Raw genomic sequence first — 24,621 nt, 5'->3', positions numbered from 1 at the left:
TACAACAGAAATAATTTAATAAACTTTTGCATTAACTCCCAAGCCCCAGTTCACATTCAAAAATCGTTTAGACATCCTAACAAAGATTTTGATTTTCAATCTTTAACATGAAGTGTAAAGGTGATTAAGTGTCCCCAAAACACAAGAGCAGCTATTCTGTCCAAGCTCACAGGAAATGAGGGAAAGTATGCAGGGTTTGATAAATCTGGAAGGGAATGTTAAGTTTTTTAAAATAATATTCTGACATCCCTGATTGGATGATGAGATTTAAGGCTACCACTGAATTGCAACAATTATGAAGGATTAGGTAACATGCACAGTTAATTCTTGCAGATTTGGAGGAAACAAAATCAAAACAAAAAGTAAAGTTTTGATGTTGATCAAAAGTGATACATTCATATTCAGAAACCAAGTATAAATACCACAAAAACTAAAATAAAATTTTAATAAATTGATGTGTTGATAGCTGATTTAGTAATTTAAAATTACCATGTTATCATAGCTTAATTTCATTTAAAAACTATTATGAAGAACAAAGTATAGGTCCATAGGAAGCTAATGAGATGAAGAGATCTAGCATGAGTTTACATTTTTTATAAGTATATTCAAATTTTAATTTACAAATCAGACAACTAAATTAAATATTTTGTTTTCTTTACCCCACGCTATTGTTTTACTTCAGGGGGTACAACACAGGTACTTTAAATCCACCATAAAATTCTATGCAGGGGAGGAGAATGAATGCGGGGAAACAAAAAATAGGAGGCTCAATTAGCAAAACAAAGCTGCATGTTTTATTTACCAAAGACAATGAAATAAATCAGAAAATACAGAGAAATACAAAAGAAGTTATAAAGCATAATAAATTTTATTTTTTCAGAAATGGAAAAATGTCCCTGAATAGTTTTAGATGTATCTTTTAGTAGTAGTGTCTAATAATAAACAAGCAATTTTATATGCTCTATATAGATGTATTAAATGATTTTTAAGTTTAAAAGATGATATAATTCCCAGAATTTTTAATGTTGGCATTCAAAAGCAAAGATATAACTGAAAAGAAAACAAATAAGACATAAAATGATTTGCAAAATGTAGTAGCTTATGAATGTAAAGTAGATTCCAGTTGCAACAATGGTCACATACACACATACACTCACAACACACATACACACCTCACACCCCCATATCCCACAGACATGTTTCCATAACTTGAAAACAGATATTTCGCATATCTCAATTCAGGATATGATTTTCACAAGTTATTTCCACAATCGTAAAGCAAGAAGCTGTTAATAGTACAAGTTTTTATTTGCTAAGTTTCAGAAACTAAACATCTAAAGAAAAAATTATTACAATGACGTTGAAAGATACTGTTATTGGCTTTTTAAAAGGTAAATGCAAATTAGAATATCTTACCAGAAAATTTTCAAAAATGTCTTAAATGAAATAAATATAATATCTAATACAATCTCTTCCTGCAAGAATCTCTAAGATGGGCAATGCTAAAAACCAAGCTTCTCATTTCAGAACCCCTAAGACTGGCAAGTCTCTTAAAAAAATTTTTTTTCTTATAAAGGACATGTTGAACACCCACATTTTCTTAAAATTTGAGCTAAAACAATCTATCTTTAACACCCAAATTTTCTCTATATATTAAGTTCACTTAATTTAAAATTAATGAAAAAATATCTAGACACAATTTCAAGAAAACAATGCAGAAGGTAATTTATGCATGGTTATTTACAGAAAGAGTTTTGCTAAACAATGATATAAATACCATGTTCAAAAATCTGACAAAGCCTTTCTAACAATCAGCACTGCGGGTTTCAAAACACTTTATATATAACAAAGGATGTTTCATGTGTGGAGTTACTAGATGAATCTAAGAGCCAGAAACTAAAGCATTTGACATGGTTATTTTTATTATACTAAATGTCAGGCCAGAAGTCAATGGCATTTCATGCTGGAAGACTGTTTATCACTCAACTCTTTCAATTATTTCAAACACTGATTAACCAAATGTGATTGGACTTGACTGCTACAACTTTATGATTTCTTTCAAGTATATGCAAATCTTTTAAATGGGCACATATGCAAATGTGCAAAACAAATGAAATATAAATATTTAAGAGAATGAACAGAAATGGTTTTTAAGCATAAACCACCCTGCCATTCAATTGTGAAGCTCTGTCTTTTCTTCACTGATTTGTCTTCTGTTTTTAGTAGTCTTCTATCCTATTAAAGTTGTAGGTTTACAGATGATCTGGAAATTTCACATTGGTATAAGAAAGGAATGTCTGGTGGATGCAGTCTAGGGACAAAGAAAGAATTAGTCTTAAAATGTATTAAATTTCAACTATCTAAATGATAGTACAATAAAACCCATTTTATAGCAGTATTACATCAAGTATATATATAATGTTCTTTTGATAAAGATGACATAAAGTAGCACATACTCAGAATATATTCTAAAATTTAAGCTTCCATAGGAGACTATCTAGAAAATATTTACATTATATTTTAGACTCTTGAAAATGCAAACAAGACAATCACATTGAATACTCACAGAATACCATTTAAATTAGTAAAATGACTTTGCTTTTTATCTTACAGTTAATACTGACAAACTCTTAATGTTACTGCTTGCAAAGACATTTTACTGGTTAAAGAGAAAATGTGACATCTTCTAGGGGGAGGAAAAAACCTCAATGGAACATTTAAAACAGTACTTTAACATGACCCATAAATACATTTGTATTCATTGTACTCTTCTGCAGAAATAAGTAAATTCTGTTAGCTTATGTAAAACTCATATAAGTTATAATTAAAATTTAAGCAACCAAATCACAAACCATACAATTTATTTATAAAAAGAATATTTAATTATAGTAACCTTGAAACATTTTGTACTTGTAGATACATCCAGAAGTCAAGTGTTTTAGTTGACACTGTGCTTATGCAGTCCAAATACTTCAAAAGTTCAAATCATTTATAAAATATAAGGTACTTGCTTTAAAAATAGCATAAAGAATAGAGATATGAGGTCTCTTCATGTGCAGACATTACTAGCTGCACAATAAATAAACACTATTAACATATACACTATATCCAGAAACTCACTGGATAACTCCTAAGACAACCTCTGCTCACTTCTTTCTATCACCATTTATTTAAGTTTTAGCCTTTATTATTGATATAAACTGGCACATATTTAAAAAAAAAATAACAGAGCTTCTGTTTTCTTCACACAACTTTTACTCCTTCCTCCAGTTTAAGAACACTGCATAGCAAATTGCTTTTCGATCACAGATTTGTTTTTTATTTTTTTTCACCAGATGTCTATGTGGATTTCACATTGTTTTATGCAAAATGCCCATCCTTCCCGTTAAGTGCTTTGTCACATTTTGTTTTTCAAGCCTTCAAATTTTGTGCTGGTGGTTACTGTATATACATCTTGTGGTCAGTCTTAAAAAAGAGGTTTAAAAAATCTGATTTAAAGTTTCAGTTTATTCATAATAAAAAAATTAAAATTTACGAAATTCAATTTTAAAAATCTGTTATCTTAAAAAGTTCACAACTTATGAAATTTCAGTAAGCTGATTAACACAGTATAAAAACATACTAAATATGCCAAATTTAAGTAAACAATATGAGTACACATTAAGCATTTAATACGCATCTGGTGAATTTGAATACATAAAGGGAATACACAGAGTTAATATACTAATACTTCTTACCTCTATAATAAGAAGAAATATCTTGCTCTATGAGCAGCTGCCATACTTTCAGACATGTTTCTGACTTTTAGATAATTAACGAATCCTCTGAAGAAAAGAAGCAGGCCTAAGAAGGTTGAAATAATACAGATATATTACATTCTTATATAGAGAGGGGGTATGATAAATTTAAAATAGACAATTATAAAGAAGATCCTCCTGGTTTAAGGAATTTAATCTGTAGGGTTCCATTCATTCCATAATATATTTTACACTATAATGATAACTCTATCATAAAGAAATATAATAAAATTTTACTGCCACCCAAAAATTCTTTCAATTTGTTAACCCTCAATGTATCTAACTTAAAGTACAAATTGAAGTAAAGCCAATCCAGCCATGAAAATCCAGAATTACAAAAAACATGCAGTTATTAAATGATTTCTTTAAAAAGCAAGTTATCTAATGCCTTTTAATTAATTCAACTCATAGAAAACCCACTTTACACCAAACTTTTCAATAACTATAACTAGTAAGCAAACTAAGACATATTTACTGATATAAAGTATTCAAGAGAGAATACAAGCATGTAATTGCTGACAACTGTTGACAACTGTGGGATAAAACCAATAAGCCAGTCTAGCAACATCAAGTGCCTGTCATCTGTGAAATCTGTATTTGAAGATATGTGCATTATGTAAACAATTTTAATTATTCGTTCTTATTTTCAAGTAATAGTAAAAGACTAATTTATAATAAAAATTAAGATAAGAAGAATCAGGAAAGACGACTTGGGAAGCAGCCACTCTAGTCATTTCTTAAATGATTTGGGATATATCATATCTATCTCAGTGTTCTCCTCTGTAAAACAGTATTTTAAAATAATAACCATTTACATCATAGGTATCTTTAACAATTAATAAAATGACACCTGTGAAATGCTTCAAATGAAAAATATTAGCTAAGTATAGGAAGCATTACCACTATTAGTAGAGTTAAGTCTTTGATATACTTAAGCATATAATTTTAAGGGAAACATTTATTAACTCCAGTAAATTTTTAACCAGGTAATGGTGGGGAGCAAAAACAAAAACAGAAGACATGTATGCGCGCAACTCCCCTCAACAGGAGGAAGAGTCTGTCAATTTAAAATGCAAAGTCCCAAACTAAATTTGTACCCCAACTCCAAGGCAGTAATTGAAGCACTAAAAGAAGACTCATGGTTATAATAAATTAGAGAGGAAAGATAGAAGGGAGATACCAATGTCTTAAACAAGGGGTATAAATTTCAGCTAACTCTGATCCCAGCTGCTTCCCACATCCCAACTCCTTCCATTTGTGACTCCCACTCTGAATTCCACCCTCATGCCCTTCCAGATGCTGTTCAAAGATAATGGTATTGTGATACAAATGTAAAAGTATTACTGAGAAATGTAAACTAAAATTATTTGTGAAATTCCTTCTTTTGTCTAAGAAGCTGCTGTTTCTACGACAGGCATGTTCTGCTGAGGCATTTTTGAAAATAACCCAATTCATATCTAGAAACCACTCACTCAGCGGCTATCACTGCCCAGCGTTCTACAATGTGCTCAACATTCTTTGGAGTACATGTGAGAGCAACATTTTTTTCATTGATTAAATTTTCACATTCCCCTGAATGCTAGATTATGGCTCTGATGTGGAACTGGGGTTGCCCTCCGCATTTCACTCTGCCTCACAGTTGTCTTCCTAAGACTCCTCAATCGCTTAATAATATTTATAAGCAGATAGGCTCACTTAATATGCTTAAATACCTAATAGACTTTATACATTTTTTCATTTTTAAGTAAGAAACTCAATAAACGAGCACAGAATTCAGGCAGTCAGAACACAATTAACAATATAAAAAATTGGCTAAACCCTTGTATGAGTCTGACTTCCCAAGAAAATCACAACACTAGAATAATTTCACTATAATTATTAGAGAAAAAATCCAGGATCTTCAGTGACCTTAACTGACCACTAAGAATCTGTTTCCCAAAAGATCCTAAAGATCCAAAAGCAGGACTAAATAAAAATTCAAGGAGAACACTGCCACCTACTGAAATGCTATTATTTTCTGCTACAATTATGTTACTGGAGAAATGTGGGCTTTTAAATCTAAGTAGAGACAAAATGTATTCTTCATGTCAGTAAACAAATTTGAAATGCGGATTAAAGGTACAATGTGACTTTAAGGTTAACTTAAGTATCATACATCTAAAGTGAAAAACACAAGGGAATAAAAATTGGAAATCCATAAAATTCATCCATGTTAATAAAAAGACATGCCTTGTACAAAGAAAACTCAACAGAAGTCTGTGATCATTAGACATGAAGCCTTTCCTTACGCCTGGCTGATTAATGATTAACTCAGGGTACATTTCAAAAGTATAAAACGAATGTTTCAATGATCCAAAAATAACAGAATAGATAAAACATTCAACTATCCTACTTTCAACATCTCCTATGATCATTAAAAGAAATTATGCATGTATATTTTCCAAAATAAATGCTGAAAACAATTATTTTTTAATCATCTTAGGATTTTCAAGTTTTGTAGTATTCACTTATCATTCAACCATTGATTCTTTACATTGACAGGCTCTGGATTTTAAATCAGAAATCTAGAATGCTATGTAGAATTATTTAAATAGCTGAGATGATATAAGTGTTTGGATATGAGAATTTTATAGTTGAAAAATTAATTCCACATAAGTTGCAACACAATGTATTTACATCTTACAATTTTAGGAAATATCAAAGTTAAACTAAATGCAAATTAATCAAACTGAAATGCATTAAGAATAAACTTACCAAGTACAAGAAATATCCACCAAAGCCAATACTGTCCATTGAAATATCCAGTAAAATAATCAGAAAACTATGGAGTGAACATAAATATATTAACCATATTTATGTACCAAAATTTGAAAATCATAGATTAGCCTCAGTTTCAGAATGATTTACCTCAAACAAGCTTTAGCACTTAAAACAGCACAAAAAGAAAAATAGAGAAGGAAAAAAATACTTAATAACATATATAATTATTTGAGGAAAAAAATCTCATACAATAGCAAACAAACTTATGCAAAATATTTTAGAAACAAAAATCAGTTTCAAATGCTTGTAAGAAAGAAAGGTAAATGCTACATATCTGAATCCAACATTTTTTCATTAAAGAGTTCACATGTCAGTTCTTTTTTCATAATCTCTCAAAGCCACAACTACCATCTCAAACACACTGCAGCAACCCGCTGCTTTAGATATTAACACCAAAAGCCACATTAGTTTAATCTTATCAGATGGGGATGTTCTGCTGACCTCTAAAAAGAAGAGCTTTTGACCTTCTGTACACCCCCTACTGTTAATCACTGCCAAGAATACTAGGCACATAAAGACCTCCAACTCATTAGAGTCTTTTTATTTTCAAACTAGATGCTCTAGCATTCAGTTCCCAACAGTGAGCTGAGAACAGCTAAATGAACCTTGAAGTGGCATTTCAACAGTTCCTATTAGTGGCCATGGTAGACAGTTTTACATTTTTTGAAATGAGACTAGGAACAGGCAGATGGAAGGCAGGGTTTGATGATGTTGGACCCAGGTATCTTTTCCTTGACTAAACTCTGGACATCATGATTATTACTTCCACAAGTTTTTTTTACAAGTCAATCTAATTTTCTTCAAAGTTACTTCAGATAATTCTTCTCTATTACCCTTTAGCACCTAAACAGTGCTCCAAACAGCTGGTTTTTAAAAGTTGTTAATATAATCTATTCTAAAACTACTACAAGTAAGCTTGTTTTATCTACTCTGTTTCCACTGGTCTTCAAACTGAATCTGATTTAAATAAAAATGATTTTGTTAAATGCAGATTTGTCCTCAAATCTGAAATTAAGTAAAAGTATCTATCTCCAACTTTATAGTTAATTATTTCCAACTATTCATTGGTAATTTCCATAAAAGCTTAAAAACCTATAGCTTTGGTAATAACAAAAATGTTTACAAATTGTAAATAACATCACTACTAAGAAAGCATATCTATTAAAGATTATCTAAATCTGTTTTTTAAAGACAAAATTTTAAGTATTTTCAAAGGAAGTATTTACAATTAATAAATGAACCATGATCTAAATGTTCAGCTTACAGTTCTAGAAATTTCAAAGATTAAAAATTTCAAAGTACTATTATAGATGCAAATCTCACATACTTCTACACCTTTAAATATGTACAATGAAGAGAGAACTAGAAAATTGGGGAAATGTAGCTTGTCAAGTAGGACTGCATTACACTATTTTTTAATCAAGTGATGAATAATTAGAAATTAAAGGTTTTCATATAGGTTTTAGAGGCTATAAGAACAAAAAAGAAGAACCTAAGTAATATATTTTTAACTTTCTATTTTTAAATATAATTTTTAAATATAATATTATCCAGCAAGAGGCAACCAGAAAATTAAGAACAATGTTATCTTTCACCAAAAATATTTACCTAAAGCTATTCTTTCTCTATTTACTCCAAAGGGAAGAAAATACTTTCACTTTGAAGACAAAGAGAAAGACTCACTATGTAAAAAGGATAAACTAATAAGCTTTTGGGCTCATTACTAAGACATCAAAAATGTTTTAAAATACTAAAAGTCAGAGGGCTGAGCCAAGTTTTTTTTTTAATAAATGAATCGATCATGTTGATCGGCCAATCGCAGGCTGCAGAAATAAAATTTTGAAAAATAAATTAACCAATTTTATTTTATTAATATAACACCAGTATTTTATTGTTTACATCCTGTCTACTTTCAAAAAGACTTGCTAGTTTTTAAAAAAAATATATATGCATTTTTAAACAATAAAAACATCAAAAGCTTTAGATCGCAATAATATCAGAATCTTGGGCTAAAGATATTTACACCAGCTCTGAGGTTCACAGTGACACAGAAACAAAAAGAAAAGCAGCAGTATGATTTATAAACTACTTATTGTCTAATACAAGCAAACACTAAGGCTTTTAGGAGAAAACTTTTCTCTCAGCACTGCACTCCAAGGGGAATTTACTGCCTGGCGCATTACAATAAAAGTTGAAGTACAGTGTCACTGTCAGAGGCAGTACAAAATTAGGAGAACAGATACTGAATTGAGACCAGGCTAGATTCTAATCCACATACAAATTGTGGGACACCAAACAAGTTACTAGCTTCTTTTTATTCTTAGTTTCATCATCAATAAAACAGCTGGATTATCACCTGCATCGCTTATTCAGATAGGGCTAAAGAAATTAGTGTTTGTAACAAATTATGCTAGGAACACAGTAAGTACTCAATGAATGGCAGCTACTGTTATTTTATACAAAAGATTTTTAAAAATCCTTTTCTTTCATCAATTCTCAATATACACTAAAGATATAATAATAACCTTAATTCAGCAAAGCTATTTAAAAAGGAAACAGTACTGGTGATCAAACTAGATGCTAGTATATACCTTACGAAACGTTGAGAAACTACAGTCTTTGAATTTAAGTTCCCCATTTTATCATATTAACTGGAATTGACTACTAGATAATTTAACCCCTTCTCAACCTGGGGTTCTATAAGAGAATTAGGCCCTGATACCCTAAAGGCATAGGATGCATATAATGGACTAACATCTTTTTTATGAATCTAGAAGGATACTAGCAATTTACTAACCTTAGGAGAATTGAGAAAATAGTCCTCAAATCATTTTCTGTGTTCTGTGACTCAGATGAGAAATCCCATTTGAATAATGGTAATTAATTCTATTAGTAACATAACCAGGGTTGAATATTTCTAGCTCCAACTCTTTTGAGGTTTTTCTAGTAATAACTTGTGCAAGGGCAGGGATTGTCTCTTTATCTATATATGGTCTATAACAACTAACAGATTTATGCTCATGGTGGGAACCCACTTTACATTTTTTCAAGTAAAATTAGAACAAGAATCTGCCAGAGAGCAGTTCTTACAATGGTTCAGGTTTTAATCATCTTAGAAGAAGCCAGTCCACAGGGTCCCAACCAAGAATCAACTGATTAATAACCACAACCTATAATCTGGTGTGAACAGAGACAGAGTCTGATAAGATTACTGAAACCCTGGGAAGTGATAAAAATAAGTTTAAAAATAATAAACACATTAAATCCACAGTTTCAATATTTTTGTGAGGTAATTTTTTAATCAATTTGATAATGCAGACACACAACTGAAGTGTCTGAAGCACTTAAGAGAAGCTGACATATTAGTATGTGATTCTACTGAAAATTTTAGAATTTGACTCATTCAATCAGGAACCAGTAAATAAAAAAATATGATAAATAAATTAAATATGATTCGCAGAAATTATGTATTTTATCAATTGTATAATAGTACTTAAATGTGTGAGTAACTTTTAAGACTTATTAAAACAACAAATAAAGCCACTCTTGATCACTCTCCTAGGCCTTATCCTAAACAAACTAGGAAAAAAGCTTTGTAAGGAGGAGCCAAAAGGGGACTTGAAGAGGCAAAGGTAAAGAGCTGGGGGAAAATTATGCTAACAATACCACTGCCTGTACAACAGTTACAGAGAATGATTTGGGGAACTAGAAAAGTCGTTGAGACGGGAGAAAGAAAAGGACATATTGTTATCTCTCCACACACCATCTTGTAAATGATAAGAAGTAGACAGAGGGTGATTTACAGAAACAACAGGAAAATGAGAAGAAAGATTAACAAGGAACATAAGGGAAAAAAAGACAAGTTCTGACAGCCACCTCAAAGGCCTGTACTTTACTTTTGAGCTCTTAATGTTACAAAAAAAAAAGAGTGAGAAGATATTTAAGTCCATGATAATTTTACTAACCAATAGAAATTTTGATGTGTTAACTGATTTTAGGCTTGCCTGCACTACATCACAGTAGTGGTAGCCATGATTTACCGAGCACATATATTTGCGCAGCAACTGGGCAAGGTACTTTAATATTATGGATTTCCATATCTCACCAAAATCCTGAAAGGCAGCTATTGTCAGCCTATTATGAAGAAACGAAAGCTCAAAACAACTTAAAAACTTGAAGTTAGAAGACTGATATAAAAAAAGCTGAGATTCAGACTCAAATTTTTCTGATTTCAAAGCTCTTTCTATGTACTAACAAGCTCTCATATAATAAAGTTATAAAATGTTCACATCACAGAGATTACTACAATAAGTATAGAAGTTAAGAACAAGTCTTGAAATAATTGAATTCATATATATAAAATGAACATTTATGAACCACACAGGAAATTTCACATATTTTAATTTTAGAGATAAAAGTGATAGAGGCTATCAAGACACTCACCCTGACAATAAGGATCCATTTGATCAATGAAAGGCCAAATCCACAGATAGCACCATACCTTCCAGCTATGGTATTGGTGATACAGAAGGATAAACAAAATCCAAGCCAGTTGAAAATAAATGCCACTAAAAGCAAGAGAAATAGTTCTTTTAAAGACCACACTTCGGAAACAAATTAACAGAGACATAATATTAACAATACTTTATTGCTTAATGGAAATAGCAATTCCCTTTCCTTTATTTATTTATTTTTTTTTTTAAAGATCCCCCCCCCCAAAGCCCCAGTAGATAGTTGTATGTTATAGCTGCACATCCTTCTAGTTGCTGCATGTGGGACGCGGCCTCAGCATGGCCTGAGAAGCGGTGCCTCGGTGCGCGCCCGGGATCCAAACCCAGGCCGCCAGCAGTGGAGCGCGCGCACTCAACCGCTAAGCCACGGGGCCGGCCCCCCTTTCTTTTAACTCTTACCAATTAAGTGTTCTCTATAAACTACAGTTTATATATTAGTTATTTACTATATATTAACAAATGGGTAAGCTTGATTTCTTGTCAGTTTGGTCAACAGGAATCAATTCCTTAAAGCTTATCACCAATAGGTGAAACTGCATTTTTCAACTAGCTAAAAACCAGGTCACAATGTAGTTCCCATGTGATCCCACCCAAGAAGTCCAGCCTAAGCAATTAGCCAATCAAATTGTTTTTTTTAAAAGCAATATTAAAGATGAGCCAAATAAATGATAAAATATCGTTCCCAGAGTAGATATTGTTCATTGTCTCTTCCTCCTACCTAATAAAACCTGTTTTTCCCCTCCCCCTCCCCAGGAACCCACCCACCTCTACAGAGTCTTCATTTCAAGGAAGGCTGGATCTCATACTTAGCCCCAAAAGGTGGGTCTTGATAGTCTGGGAAAATCACAGGAGGCAGAAACTCTGTCAATGATTTTTTTTTTAATAGGACTTCTAAGAAACATTCTTTGGTTCTTAAAAACACAGCAAGGAGAGGGAAGATGGAATATAGGTTAAATAACAGTGGCTCTAAATTGATCATTGTTGAAGCTGGGTGATGGATACACAGAGGTTTATTATACTCTTGCCTAGTTTATTTGAGAATTTCTAAAATAAAAGTTTTTAAAAAGAAGAAATGGCCCCTCCTCTTCCACTGGACGTCACGTTTGGATGTAATCTCTGGAACTGCTGCAGGGATCTTGCTATCAGCCTGCGGACTAAACCATCACACCAAGTGGAGGAGAGTGAAGAAAAGCAAACACAAGCAGAGCTGCAGCACTAATACTTTCTGTGCCTGAGGTCTGTTCGTCCACGGACTTCTTGTTCTATGAGATAATCTCCTAACTATTTAAAACACTTGAGTAAGGGTTTTCTACTACTTAGAGTAGGAACCATTCTGACACAGGTCCTTGAGATATAATCAGAGTGCCCTATTTGTGTCTAAGATACCAACATTATCAAAATAATAATAGTAATAATAATAAAACTAAAGATCAATTTGAGCCCAGGTTTGGTCCTATTCAGTGCCCATCCTCTTACCCTAAGTATCTTCAACCAACCCTATGGGAGAACAAAGTAAACTACCTAGAAAAATTCTGATTTTTCAGAATTTTGAAGACAAAGAGGAAACACATTATAGTAAGTTTAAATGAAAAAAGCTACTTCTTCAAAGCAATTCCCTTACTCCTATAATTTCTTCCTTCCTAATGCCTTCTAGTCGCAGCTTTCTTGATCATTTATGGGAAGCTGTATTATGTGGTGCAATAGTCAGAAGAATTAATTCTGAAATAAGAGACCTGTGTTTCAGTCCCAATGTTCACTCACTAGATATGTGACCTTAGACTCACTGCTGACTTCTATGAGCCACAGTTCTCTGATCTGTAAGCACCTGCTTTACCAGGCTGATAAGAGGATTAAGTGAGATAATGAATGTAAAGAGCACAGTACAGAACCTGGCACATGGTGATTGCTAAAGAAATGTTAGCCATCCTTACTACCCACACAAAATGATCTCTCCACCTTACAGAGTAGGTCCTATCTTTTCTGCAAAAAATATTCAGGAGACACTACTGGAAATAAAGCTTTTTTACTCTTTTTTTTTTTTTTTTTAACCTAGATACCGATCAGTACCTATCCTCTGTACCTGTGCTATCCAATGCCACAAGCCACACTGCTTCTTCCTCCTGCCTCATGAACTCATCCTACTCTACAAAGAAGGCTATTAAAATTTAAATTAATTAAGGGGGCTGGCCCCGTGGAGTAGTGGTTAAGTTCGGCACACTCTACTCCGGTGGCTCAGGTTCTCGGGTTTGGATCCCAGGCACAGAGCGAGACCACTCGTCAACTATGCTGTGGCGGCGACCCACAATACAAAATAGAGGAAGACTGGCACAGATGTTAGCTCAGGGTTAATTTTCCTCAAGCAGAAAAAGAGGAAGATTTGCAACAGCTGTTAGCTCAGGGCGACTCTTCCTCAGTATTAAAAAAAAACAATTTAAATTAATTTTTAAATTAAACTAAACAAAACTAAAAATTTAGTTCTTCAGTCACACTAGCCATATGTCAAGCGCTCAACAGTCACATGAGACTTGTAGCCACCATGTTGGACAGGGGAGATACAGAATATTTCCATCGTCATAGAATATTCTATTAGACACAGCTGCTCTATATCTAATTGGCTAATATTTGTGTTAGCTGTGGGGAAAAACATATAACAGTCAATCAAAAATAATTTTATATCTATTTAAAATAAAGAATTTATATTAACGAATAGCAGTACAGATTTCCAACTGGTGTGCCACATATGTGCTAGTGACAGGCTGAGATATTTCTCTCCTCAGCCCTCAGGGCAGGCAGGTGAGGTCTGGGGCAGCAGATAGATGGGCACCAGCCCTAACCACCTTACTTCTTTATCTCAGTGTGCTATAAACATTCTACCATTTAGTAAACATGTCACATTGTTAAAACATAGGAAGCACTGATGGAGAAAATCCAAAACAGCAAAATATTTCAAAAGTGTATTTTTATCTTTGAGTGTGCATATGTTTAGCTTTGGGGAAAAAATAATTCAAACATTATCCAATTTCTTCAAAATCAGACTTCCTAATATCTATTATACATATCATTGTATATGTACATACTCACACTAGGAATAAGAGGCATCATGTTTTCTTTTTACTCTCTGCCAGCAGAATGGGTTCCTGTAAGCTGTGCTCATGCGATATAACTTGTTATGGACTGAATTGTGTTCCCTCAAAATTCATAGATTGAAGTTCTAACCCCCAATGTGACTGTGTTTAGAGATAGGGTCCTTGGGGAGGTAATTAAGGTTAAATAAGGTTATAAGGGTAGAGCCCTAATCCAACAGGATTGGTGTCCTTAAAGGAAGAGGAATAAATACCAGAGAACTCTCTCTCCATTCACATGTAGAGAAGAGGCCATGTGAGGACACAGCAAGAAGACAGCCATCTGCAAGCCAGAAAGAGAACCCTCACCAGAAACCAAGTTTTCTGGCACCTTGATCTTGGACTTGTCCCCTCCAGAACTGTGAGAAAATAAATTTCCACTGTTCAAGCCACCCAGTCTCTGGTATTTCATTACGGCAGCCCAAAAAGACTAATATATAACTTAACCATCTTTACTTGGTTTAAGCACCAGGAAAGCAATGAATTTGGTGGCTACTTGAACATAGACAGATTCACTTTTTATGCCCCTCGGTCTATAACACAGAAAGTAAAGCTGAATAGGTCTATAAAGTACAGAAAGGGCAGAAGCATTCAATTCTGGTTCCTCTATGACATATCTGAGTTGGCAAGAAAGAGAATTTAATAAATGTACACTAAATCTTAAGTGTGTAAAATCCATAAAAGAAATAGCATGTAGTGAAGGCAGGTGAACAAATACATGCCTAGGAAAGAAGACAAGAACAACTTGCTTTCAGCTCTACTTCATTCATGCTCACCTGGAAACCTAGGACAAAAATAAGGACGCTTTTTTAAAAGGTATAGGACACCGGGGGCTGGCCTGGTGGCATAGTGGTTAAGTGCGTGTGCTGCGTTTCAGTGGCCCGGGGTTCACAGGTTTGGATCCCGGGCGCAGACCAACACACCGCTTATCAAGCCATGCTGTGGCAGGCATCCCACATTAGAGGAAGATGGGCACAGATGTTAGCTCAGGGCCAATCTTCCTCAGCAAAAAGAGGATTGGCAACAGATGTTAGCTCAGGGCTACTCTTCCTCACACACACACAAAAAAGGTACAGGACACCTATTTCCCACACAGCAAGGCCCAAGATGGAACCCAAAGAACATAATATATACCTAACAGGCTTATATAGCCTATATTCCTTAGAAAAAGTACGATTTGGGGGAGCAAGTGGGAGGGGAGCAGGGCAATTAACTCAGAAAAGTTAGTAAAGAATGCTTAGTGTTACTCTGATTACACTTCTCTGCATTCACTTTCTGAGTGCCCTTCTTAATAAGAAAGCAAATCAGGCAGGTTCAGACAGGTTAACGACATCTGAAAGAAGGCTGCTAATCACTTTAAATCATATTACTTATTATAACTAAAAGGTGAATTCCCAGTTAAGGATGCAGAAGGAGAACATTACCACCACCTTCACTTAATAGCACTCTATAATTTATGACATTTCATATATTTTAACTTATTTGATCCTCACATTAGCCTGTTAAGGGCAAGGTCAGAATTAATTCCATTTTACGGAAGGGCAAATTGAGATTTAGAACAGTTAAGTTCCACATAAAGTCACAGGCAAGTAAGAACTACAGCTAGTACCCAAGTCTCTTACCCCCTTTATCCAGTGATCTTTTTATTCTGTATACTTCCCACCTACCCATAGAGGTTAACAGGATAACCTAGAAAGCAACTGTGTACTATAGTTTATCCATTAACTAGTAAGTCTATACTTTTAAATTTTCAATAGCCACAGGATACTTACTAATTACAAAGGGGAAAACAGTAACTTTATACTGAATAAAGCTGGTAGACACCACCTTAACCTGATGAGAATTAACATCACCAGTAATAAGACATATCTAGATCACTGCCGCATGATATGACACACTGAGAAAGGCACGTCATTTCTGTGGTATTCTTGCAAAAAAGAAATGCATAGCCTGAATCTAATCATAAGAAAACATTAGATAAATCCAAATGGAGAGATATTCTACAAAACAACTGGTCAGTACTCTCCAAAAGAATCAAAGTCATCAGAAACCAAGAAAGACTAAAAAACTGTTCCGATTAAGGCAGACTAAGGGAACATGGCAACTAAATACAATGTGTAATCCTGGATTCGATCCTGGACGAGAAAAAGAACATCAGTGGGACAACTGGCAAAATTTGAATAAGGTCTATAAACTAGTTAGTAGTATTTCATAATGTTACCTTCCTAATGTTGATCACTGGACTGAAGTTACACAAAATGTCAACACTTGGAAAAGCTAGATGAAAGTTATATGGCAATTTGCAACTTTTTGAAACTTTTTCCTAAATTTGAAATTATTTCAAAATGAAAAGTTAAAAACGTTTTAAATTTTAAAATTTTTATACTTGCTTTGAAAATAAACAAATGAAAATTAATGAATGAATATACATATATTAATATTGAGCACTTACTAATTCTTTTGAACACAGAAAAACTCTCATTACATATAAATGCACCAGGTTTCAAAGACAATAAGTTCCCAGATAAAGAATAATCAATTTCACTATATTTAATTCTAAACTGCATAGGGATAAATTTGTCTTATCTTTATATTCTTATTGATATTCACTGTAGGTTTATTTTCACAACTTATATAACCTGAAATGATTATTTAAGTTATAAACTACATTAAAGAAAATCTATTTCTGGACCTTAGAAAAATACAACAGAATAGAATCTAGACAATAGCTTCTATATAGTTTAAGGAGCATGGAAAATATAGCAAGTTGCAATTTGTAGAACAGCCACTAGATGGTAGTGATTACAAACAAATCTATACTTATCAAAGCAAATAAGCTTAAACACTGGCCTACAGACTATCGGAGAAAATATATCAGAAACTAAAGGTGAAAAATAATTCATAATTTTACTGTTATAATAGTGGTGCAATATTTGTAGAATAGGAAGTGTAAAAATATAAGTTGTAGAAACATAATTTACTAAAAATGTAGTAAAAGTCAGATAATTTTCATTAAATAGATTAAATATAAATATGTATTTATATTTATATTAATTAATATACCACCACTGGCCAAATATAAGGTCAACCAAGTGTTTAGGTTATCATACATTTACAACACGGTTCTATCAGTAAAATGTTTTCAAATCTAAAAAAGATTAAAAAGAAGATAGTAGGGTTAAGTGAAATATAGAAATGGAGAAATAACAACTAAGCTCTGAGTCAATTAGATGGTATCAAATAACATGTTTTTATTCCTAAGAAACAGGTATTTCTACTACAAATACTAAAATAAATTTAAATTCCTTCTTTTCCAATTAAGAATTCTTAAAAGACATAACCATGAAAGGAATTAATGTTTAAGCTACTCTTTTTTTTTTTTTTTTTTTTTTTGTGAGGAGATCAGCCCTGTGCTAATATCCGCCAATCCTCCTCTCTTTTTGCCGAGGAAGACGGCCGTGGGTCAACATCTGTGCCCATCCTCCTCCACTCTACATGGGACGCCGCCACAGCATGGCTTGCCAAGCAGTGCGTCGGTGCGCGCCCGGGATCCGAACCAGCGAACCCCGGGCCGCCGCAGCGGAGCGCGCGCACCCAACCGCTTGCGCCACCGGGCCAGCCCCTAAGCTACTCTTTTTGTAAACAAAATATATGAGTAGCCTGTTATCAATATAAAAGGTTACCAGTTGAACTAAAACTAAGAAAAAAACCAAGGTTCACTAGACTAATAATATAAAACAGTAGTTATTTGTAGCCAAAGTATTCATTTCCTTTTCATCGTACCTAACATCGTATTTAACTACAAATTGTAACTAAAAGGACAAAATTTTTATTTTGCATATACATTAGCTGGTTGCCAACCTGAACATAATTTAGCAAATTTGAAGAGAAAAATATAACTGTCTGCCCACCCACCCACCCATTTCTGAGTGGTTATCTACTTCTATTCTTCAGCAGATGAAATGAAAGAAAGAAAGAAACCATTTCAAAATGGAGCAAAAAGTAAGTGAATTTCCAGACTCAAAAGTAACTCAACTCAGGAAGTATGTATTTTCTATATTTTCTATTTTTAAAGTTGAATGTGGTACTTTAAATAAGTAAACTATTTCTCAGTTTTACTATCAAAATAAACCTTAAAGTTAAAATGAATTAAACCAGCATTCTGTCAAAGAAGGTATGAAAGCTCAATCATTTAACTAGGCTGAGGACAGGAATTAACCATATCATAAGTTTAATACATTTACTTACAGAAATATTGGGTTTCCAAAACTGATTTTAGCAATTTAAACAGTTTGAGTGTCATAATATTATTTACTGAGTATACTATGTGCCAATCCTTGTGCTAGGAATTGAAATAGTGAAGACTATAACACAGTCTTCCCTCAAGTAGCTTAAATCTACTTTATAAGTCAAATATTAAATTAAGAATTTTGCAAGATGTTAAAAAATATTACTTAGGTTTCTGGTCTTCTAATTACTCACCATTCCCCACAAATAAAACATACTTTCAAACTTTGATGTCTCAAATCATATTGTTCCAGTTGCCCAGAATATCTCCTTTTCCAACCCTTCCTCCTGCTTAAAGACACTCAAATGGAAGTTCTCTGCCCCAAAAGCAGAATTTATAGTTTCATTCAACATGCTCCTACAGCACTGAATGGACATGCAGCATTTCTCACACAAAAATATATTTAGCTTAAATATGTTTATGTATCTCTATACAGTCAGCATCTAGCACAATGACTACAATACACAGTTATTCTCGTAAGCGTTTAATAAATTCTAAGATTAGTATTGTAATGTATCATCACAGTTCAATATCAGACACAATTTACATTTTGAACAAAGTAGACACACACTAACAATATTTGCCTTTCTTCACTGTCTATGTTACTTTAAATTTACACACAGCCAACATAAGCAAAATATTTTGGGAATGAAAGATCACTTACTGAAAAACGCCAGCATGAAAATCCCATCATTACCTACTCTGAGCTGGTCTGCATCACTGAAGTCATCTCTTGGTGGACATTCTTCCTCCTGAATCTGTAAAACATATAACATTAGAACACCTCACTAAAGTAATCACAACTTTACTATCTTAAGTATAAAGATAAGAATTTAAATAAAATCTAATGTCCTCAATATGTTGTATAGGCAAAATGGGATAATGAGTACAATGTCTGGCACACAGTAAGTACTCAAAAAATATTAGCAAGTATAAATTTTTCATGGGCATCCTTGAAAAGAGTAACTTTAAAGACAAACACAGGGGCCGGCCCCGTGGCGTAGCGGTTAAGTGCGTGCACTCCGCTGCTGGCGGCCCGGGGTTTGGATCCCGGGCGCACACCAACACACCACTTGTCAGGCCATGCTGTGGTGGCGTCCCATATAAAGTGGAGGAAGATTGGCATGGATCTTAGCTCAGGGCCAGTCTTCCTCAGCAAAAAGAGGAAGACTGGCATGGATGGTAGCTCACGGCTGATCTTCCTCACAAAAAAATAAATAAATAAAGATAAACACAAAAAAGATAAAAATTGAATAGCATCAAATTAATGAAAATGATACCTAGAAAGACAGATGTGACACTGCCACATTACTGCCAAATGGGAAAGAGGAATTTTCATAATTCAAGGTGGAGTCTAAATTGGTACAACCTCTATGGTTGGTAATTTGGCAATATTTATCAAAAATAAAAACGTACACACCCTTTGACCCAGTAATACCAGCTCTTGAAATATATTGTACAAATATATACATATAGTCTCACCTACAAGAAATAATGTAATAAAGATAATTCATTGCAGCAATGTTAAGAGCAACAGATTAGACAAAATCTAAATGCCATCAATAGTGCACTATTGTTAGGAGATAATTCTGCAAGAGTCTTTCATGTTTCTGCATGTCTTCTAGATAGAGGCACTGGCTGCCTTTTTTCTGTACTATCTTTTCAAGGATGTTTATACAGGAGATGGCTTTGGAAGAGAAAGACAGTGTCTCTCTCCAGAGCAGAGATGTAGGCATGCTTACTGACTATTAGAAAATACTGGGTTCCCTACACTCAGGGTTCCACGCTGCACGTGAAGACATTACTTGGCCCTCTTTGAGTTGCCTTGTGGGAAATGAGGCTCAGGAAACTGGTATGAGAAAACACTAATACTCTGGCTACTACTGTTGTGAATAACAAAGTTTTTGTCTTTGATCCAGCAGTTTTGTGTCTTCTGCCAGCATCCACAAAACTGTGACAAGCTAATTAGTTACCATGCAAGTAGGGTAAAAATCTCAGACCGTTCATAATCCTTGACAGGATGAAATAAATTATTGCATATCTATACAATGAAATTCAAAAAGCAACGTAAAAATTTAAAAATAAATTTAAAAGAACAAAAAAGTTCTTAATATCCTAATGACAATTTCCAAAATATATTAAGTGAAAATCGTTTGTATAGCACAATACCTTTTGTGTACAGAAATACCATACTAACATATTAATGCATTTGCTTGTAAATGCAGAGAACTTCTCTGCAAGTATACACGAAACCTGTTATCACTGATTGCCTCCAATATTCAACAAATATTGATGGAATACCCATTCTACACAAGACTGTTTCCTGGTACTTGGGATATATGAACGTACATAAAACAAAGATGCTTGCCTTTCTGGAGCCTATAATCCAGTGAGCGGAACCAGACAACAAACAAAGACATAATAAAGTTATTTATACTATTATTAAAAGGTATAAATGCTCTGCAAAAAAAAAGTAAGGAAAGGATATTTAGGAATGCTATGAAATTAAGGGTTACAATTTAAATAAGTTGGTCAGATAGGCCTCAGTGAGGTGAAACTTGAGCGAAGACTTAAAGGAGAGGTAAGAGAGTTAGCTATGCAGCTATCTCATAGAGAAAGTGTTTCAGGTAGAGAAATAAGCCAGCACCAAGGTCCTAAGATTGGATCATACCTGGCATGTTAGAGACACAACAAGGAGGCTAGCATGGTTGGCCAGAGTAAATAAGAGAACATATAGGAAGAAATGAGGTCAGAGAGTCCACCAAAGGACTCAGGATTTTACTGAGTGATTGGGGAGGTCTTACAGAGTTTCTATCAGATGAGTGACATGATCTGATTTATATATAAACGTTATCTCCATGTTACATATACATAATCTCAGTTGAGTGCTGATATTTCAATTTTCTGTTAGTACACACAGAAGCTCAGAGAAGCTAAGCGCCCTGCCCAAGATCACATAATTAGTTAGGTTAAGGCAGGACTTGAATCCAGGACACTGATGTTCTTTCCACCCAATCATGGTAGTCTCACTATGTATGCTGCCTTCCTGGAAGAAAAAGATTTTCAAAACCATATTGTTCATTATTTGGGTAAAAAGACCCCTTAAATTCTGCAATCATATATCCTAGGCAACTCTCTTATAGTAAATTTAACAATTGGCAGTAATTAAATACATATTAACAAAATTTCATATAATTTCAAGTTAATTCAAGAAATAAACATTAAAGCACAGTATGAGCCCCCAAAAATCACCATCAATATGATGGCAAAAATACAAATATTTCATACTCTTTTGAAACATCAGTCCAGAGATTTTATCATAGGACAGAATTTTAAAAAATACAGAAGACATATGCACAAAGACATAATGTCCTTTACAACATTAACACCGAAAAACATTCACACATACAAACACACATCCGCAAATAATGTAACTGTTCACTAAAGAGGAATGGCCGCTAATTTATAGTATATTGTTTCCATGGAATTTAACTCATATATTAAAATAACAGAAAAATATTTATACAAAATGCTTAAAAAATAAAAGATAGTAAATATGTAATAATTTCAACTACATTAAACTCTGATTTATAAATTCTAAAATTGGTAAAAGTCACCAAAGTATTTTAAAATGAAGAGCTGTAATAGAATATCTGTGGTATTTTCTTCTTTCTAATTTTCCACATTGGCTAATTTAAAGAAAGCAGTCATTAATTTAATTGCCATTTATTAAGCACCAAATATGTGCCAGAAAAGAGCTATGTGCCGGAAATATAAACAAAGTTGCTCACAATTTATCAAGTGCCAGTTTTTATGTCAAAAGACAAGTTACTGACACACAATTTAAAACAGGGTACAAAAAAAAAAAACCCACCCACTATAAAGTTATGAAACCGACGAACAAGCCATGTTTTAAAAGTTTTATAAAGTGAATTATTTGGAATTCAAATATTTTTCATAGAAATACTAAAAAGTAGTTCATTTCCATACATCTATTTAATCATCCCATAATTATACATGCAACCCTACACATTAGAAATAGGAAACTGTAGGAAACAGCATTTTGTCCAGGTCTCCTGGCTACCTACATTCTCTCAGTGAGAGCGGTTAAGTGCGTGCGCTCTGCTACTGGTGGCCCGGGCTCGGATCCGGGGCACACACCAACGCACCGCTTGTCCGGCCATACTGAGGCAGCGTCCCACATACAGCAACTAGAAGGATATGCAACTATGACATACAACTATCTACTGGGGCTTTGGGGAGAAAAAGAGAGAGAAAAAAAAAAAGGAGGAGGATTGGCAATAGTTGTTAGCTCAGGCCGGTTTTCCTCAGCAAAAAGAGGATTGGCATGGATGTTAGCTCAGGGCTGATCTTAATCACAAAAGAAAAAAAAAAAAAGAAATAAGCTTTCAGCACATCCAGCTGAGATTCATTTACAGCTGAATATACCCAAATACTAATCAGACCAGTTTTTTATCTGAATCAGGTATAGAAACTCATAATCATACTTTGCAGAAAGAGGGTACTGGAGCATTGCGTTACAAACTGATGAATTTTAAAAATTTTTTACAAGGACCTAAGTTAGTCTCTTGTGTACAATTCTATTTTGCTTTCTATTAAATTTTCCACAATCCTTACAAGCCAGAGTTACAATATTAGAAGCAGGTGAAAACAGAAAACTTTTCTTTATGGACATGTTCCAGTTCAAGCTGGGGATCACATTACTTTCAAAAACAAGACACAGGAAATGATGACAGTGAAGGGATGGAATAGTAACACTTCAGAGTTTTCTCTCCAAAAGGCAGAATCATCTTTATGCTTTTCTCAAAGCACAGAGAGCAAGACTTAATTGCTTCCTACTTTCTCTTTCGAGTTCTATCCTATTGTGTGGAAGTTAGGGCAGTAGGGGACTCAAGGTCTGTAACACCCTTTAAGGACCTTTGCCATTTCCAAGGTCTCTAGGGAGACACTCCCTAAGAAAAGGAGTTACTGTCCTTCCACTTCACTGAGAGTACGTGCATCTATACAAATACATGTACAAACATACATGTGCTAAGCAACCTAGAGGTAATTTTGATAGAAACTCCACCCTTTATAGATCTATCCTCCTTCTCTATGATGCTCCCCTCCCGGCACCAAAAATCCTTATTGACTGAGCTATATTTATGCCACTGTCTTAACAGAGGCTTACTTTCCTCCTCAGAAGTAAAAGACATAAATAATAAATTTGAGGTTTACTGTCTTTACTTATGTGCCCAAAGCTATTTATGTTGACATTTAACTGTGTGTGTGTTGGAGGATGGGAGCGGGAGCACGTATGGAAAGGGTTGTAGCTAATGAAAGAAATCCATCCAGGAAAAACACTCGCCCATCACATAGTCTACTCACTAGGCTCTGGCCTGACGGTGGCAAGAGGAGAATGCTGTACACAGAAACCCTTTCCCTCCCTCTGCCCCTCACCTAATTCCAGCTTTCCTTTGTGAAGTGATTTTTTGTGTCTTTTTCCTGAACAACATGGGATGAATCCAGGGATCTGAAATGACATTTCTAAGGTCTGAAGCAAAAAAAAAAAAAGGCAACAAACCCTAGTCTTGCTTGCAGCCACACTAAAATGTAGATAATTTCCACCTTTCACCTGCCTATAGAATAGCACACATGCATCTCAATGATTCTCCACTACTGAGACAGCCAATCCTTTTATCAGAACAAGTAACAACATACATGTACACCACTGACTCTATTACTAAGTCAGGAAGATGAGGAAGAAAGGGTAGGGGGAATCCTTGACTATCATTCCAATATTCTAGAGTTGGAAGTGTTAAAAGAAAAAAAGAACCAAAGTAAATAGACAAACATAATTAAACGACCTTGTAACTTATTTCTCTGTGCTTTTTAACCTACCTTGAGTTCATTCATAGAATCATTAGACTGGCTATGCTAATATATAAAACATGAATAGAAAAAAAGATGATCTATCATTAGTTATGGACTACAAAATCTAAACTATAAAAGGAGGAAACTTCTTAAGAACATCCACAGTGAAGAGGTTGATGGGAAGAGGATAACTAGATTGAGGGAGTCAG

The 24,621-nt window shown here is 34.0% G+C and overlaps 1 protein-coding gene across 1 annotated transcript in view; it reads right to left on the bottom strand.

Annotated features, from left to right (window-relative positions):
• Nucleotides 1–1,289: 1,289 nt before the first annotated feature.
• The window catches only part of NDFIP2 (Nedd4 family interacting protein 2), a 64,483-nt gene continuing 41,151 nt past the window's right edge, over nucleotides 1,290–24,621 (bottom strand). Inside the window, exons 4-8 of the mRNA XM_058548364.1 lie at nucleotides 19,203–19,296; nucleotides 11,061–11,185; nucleotides 6,552–6,618; nucleotides 3,738–3,843; nucleotides 1,290–2,311 (exon numbers count right to left, since the gene is read on the bottom strand). Of these exons, the coding sequence (XP_058404347.1) occupies nucleotides 3,740–3,843; nucleotides 6,552–6,618; nucleotides 11,061–11,185; nucleotides 19,203–19,296 (390 nt within the window). The 3' untranslated portion in view covers nucleotides 1,290–2,311; nucleotides 3,738–3,739. The remainder of the gene's footprint in view (nucleotides 2,312–3,737; nucleotides 3,844–6,551; nucleotides 6,619–11,060; nucleotides 11,186–19,202; nucleotides 19,297–24,621) is intronic.

The sequence above is a fragment of the Diceros bicornis genome, chromosome 9 (assembly GCF_020826845.1).
Source record: "Diceros bicornis minor isolate mBicDic1 chromosome 9, mDicBic1.mat.cur, whole genome shotgun sequence".
Classification (NCBI taxonomy): domain Eukaryota; kingdom Metazoa; phylum Chordata; class Mammalia; order Perissodactyla; family Rhinocerotidae; genus Diceros; species Diceros bicornis.
The sequence above is the reverse complement of the archived record's forward strand: the minus strand, read 5'-3'. Positions and strand labels throughout refer to the sequence as shown.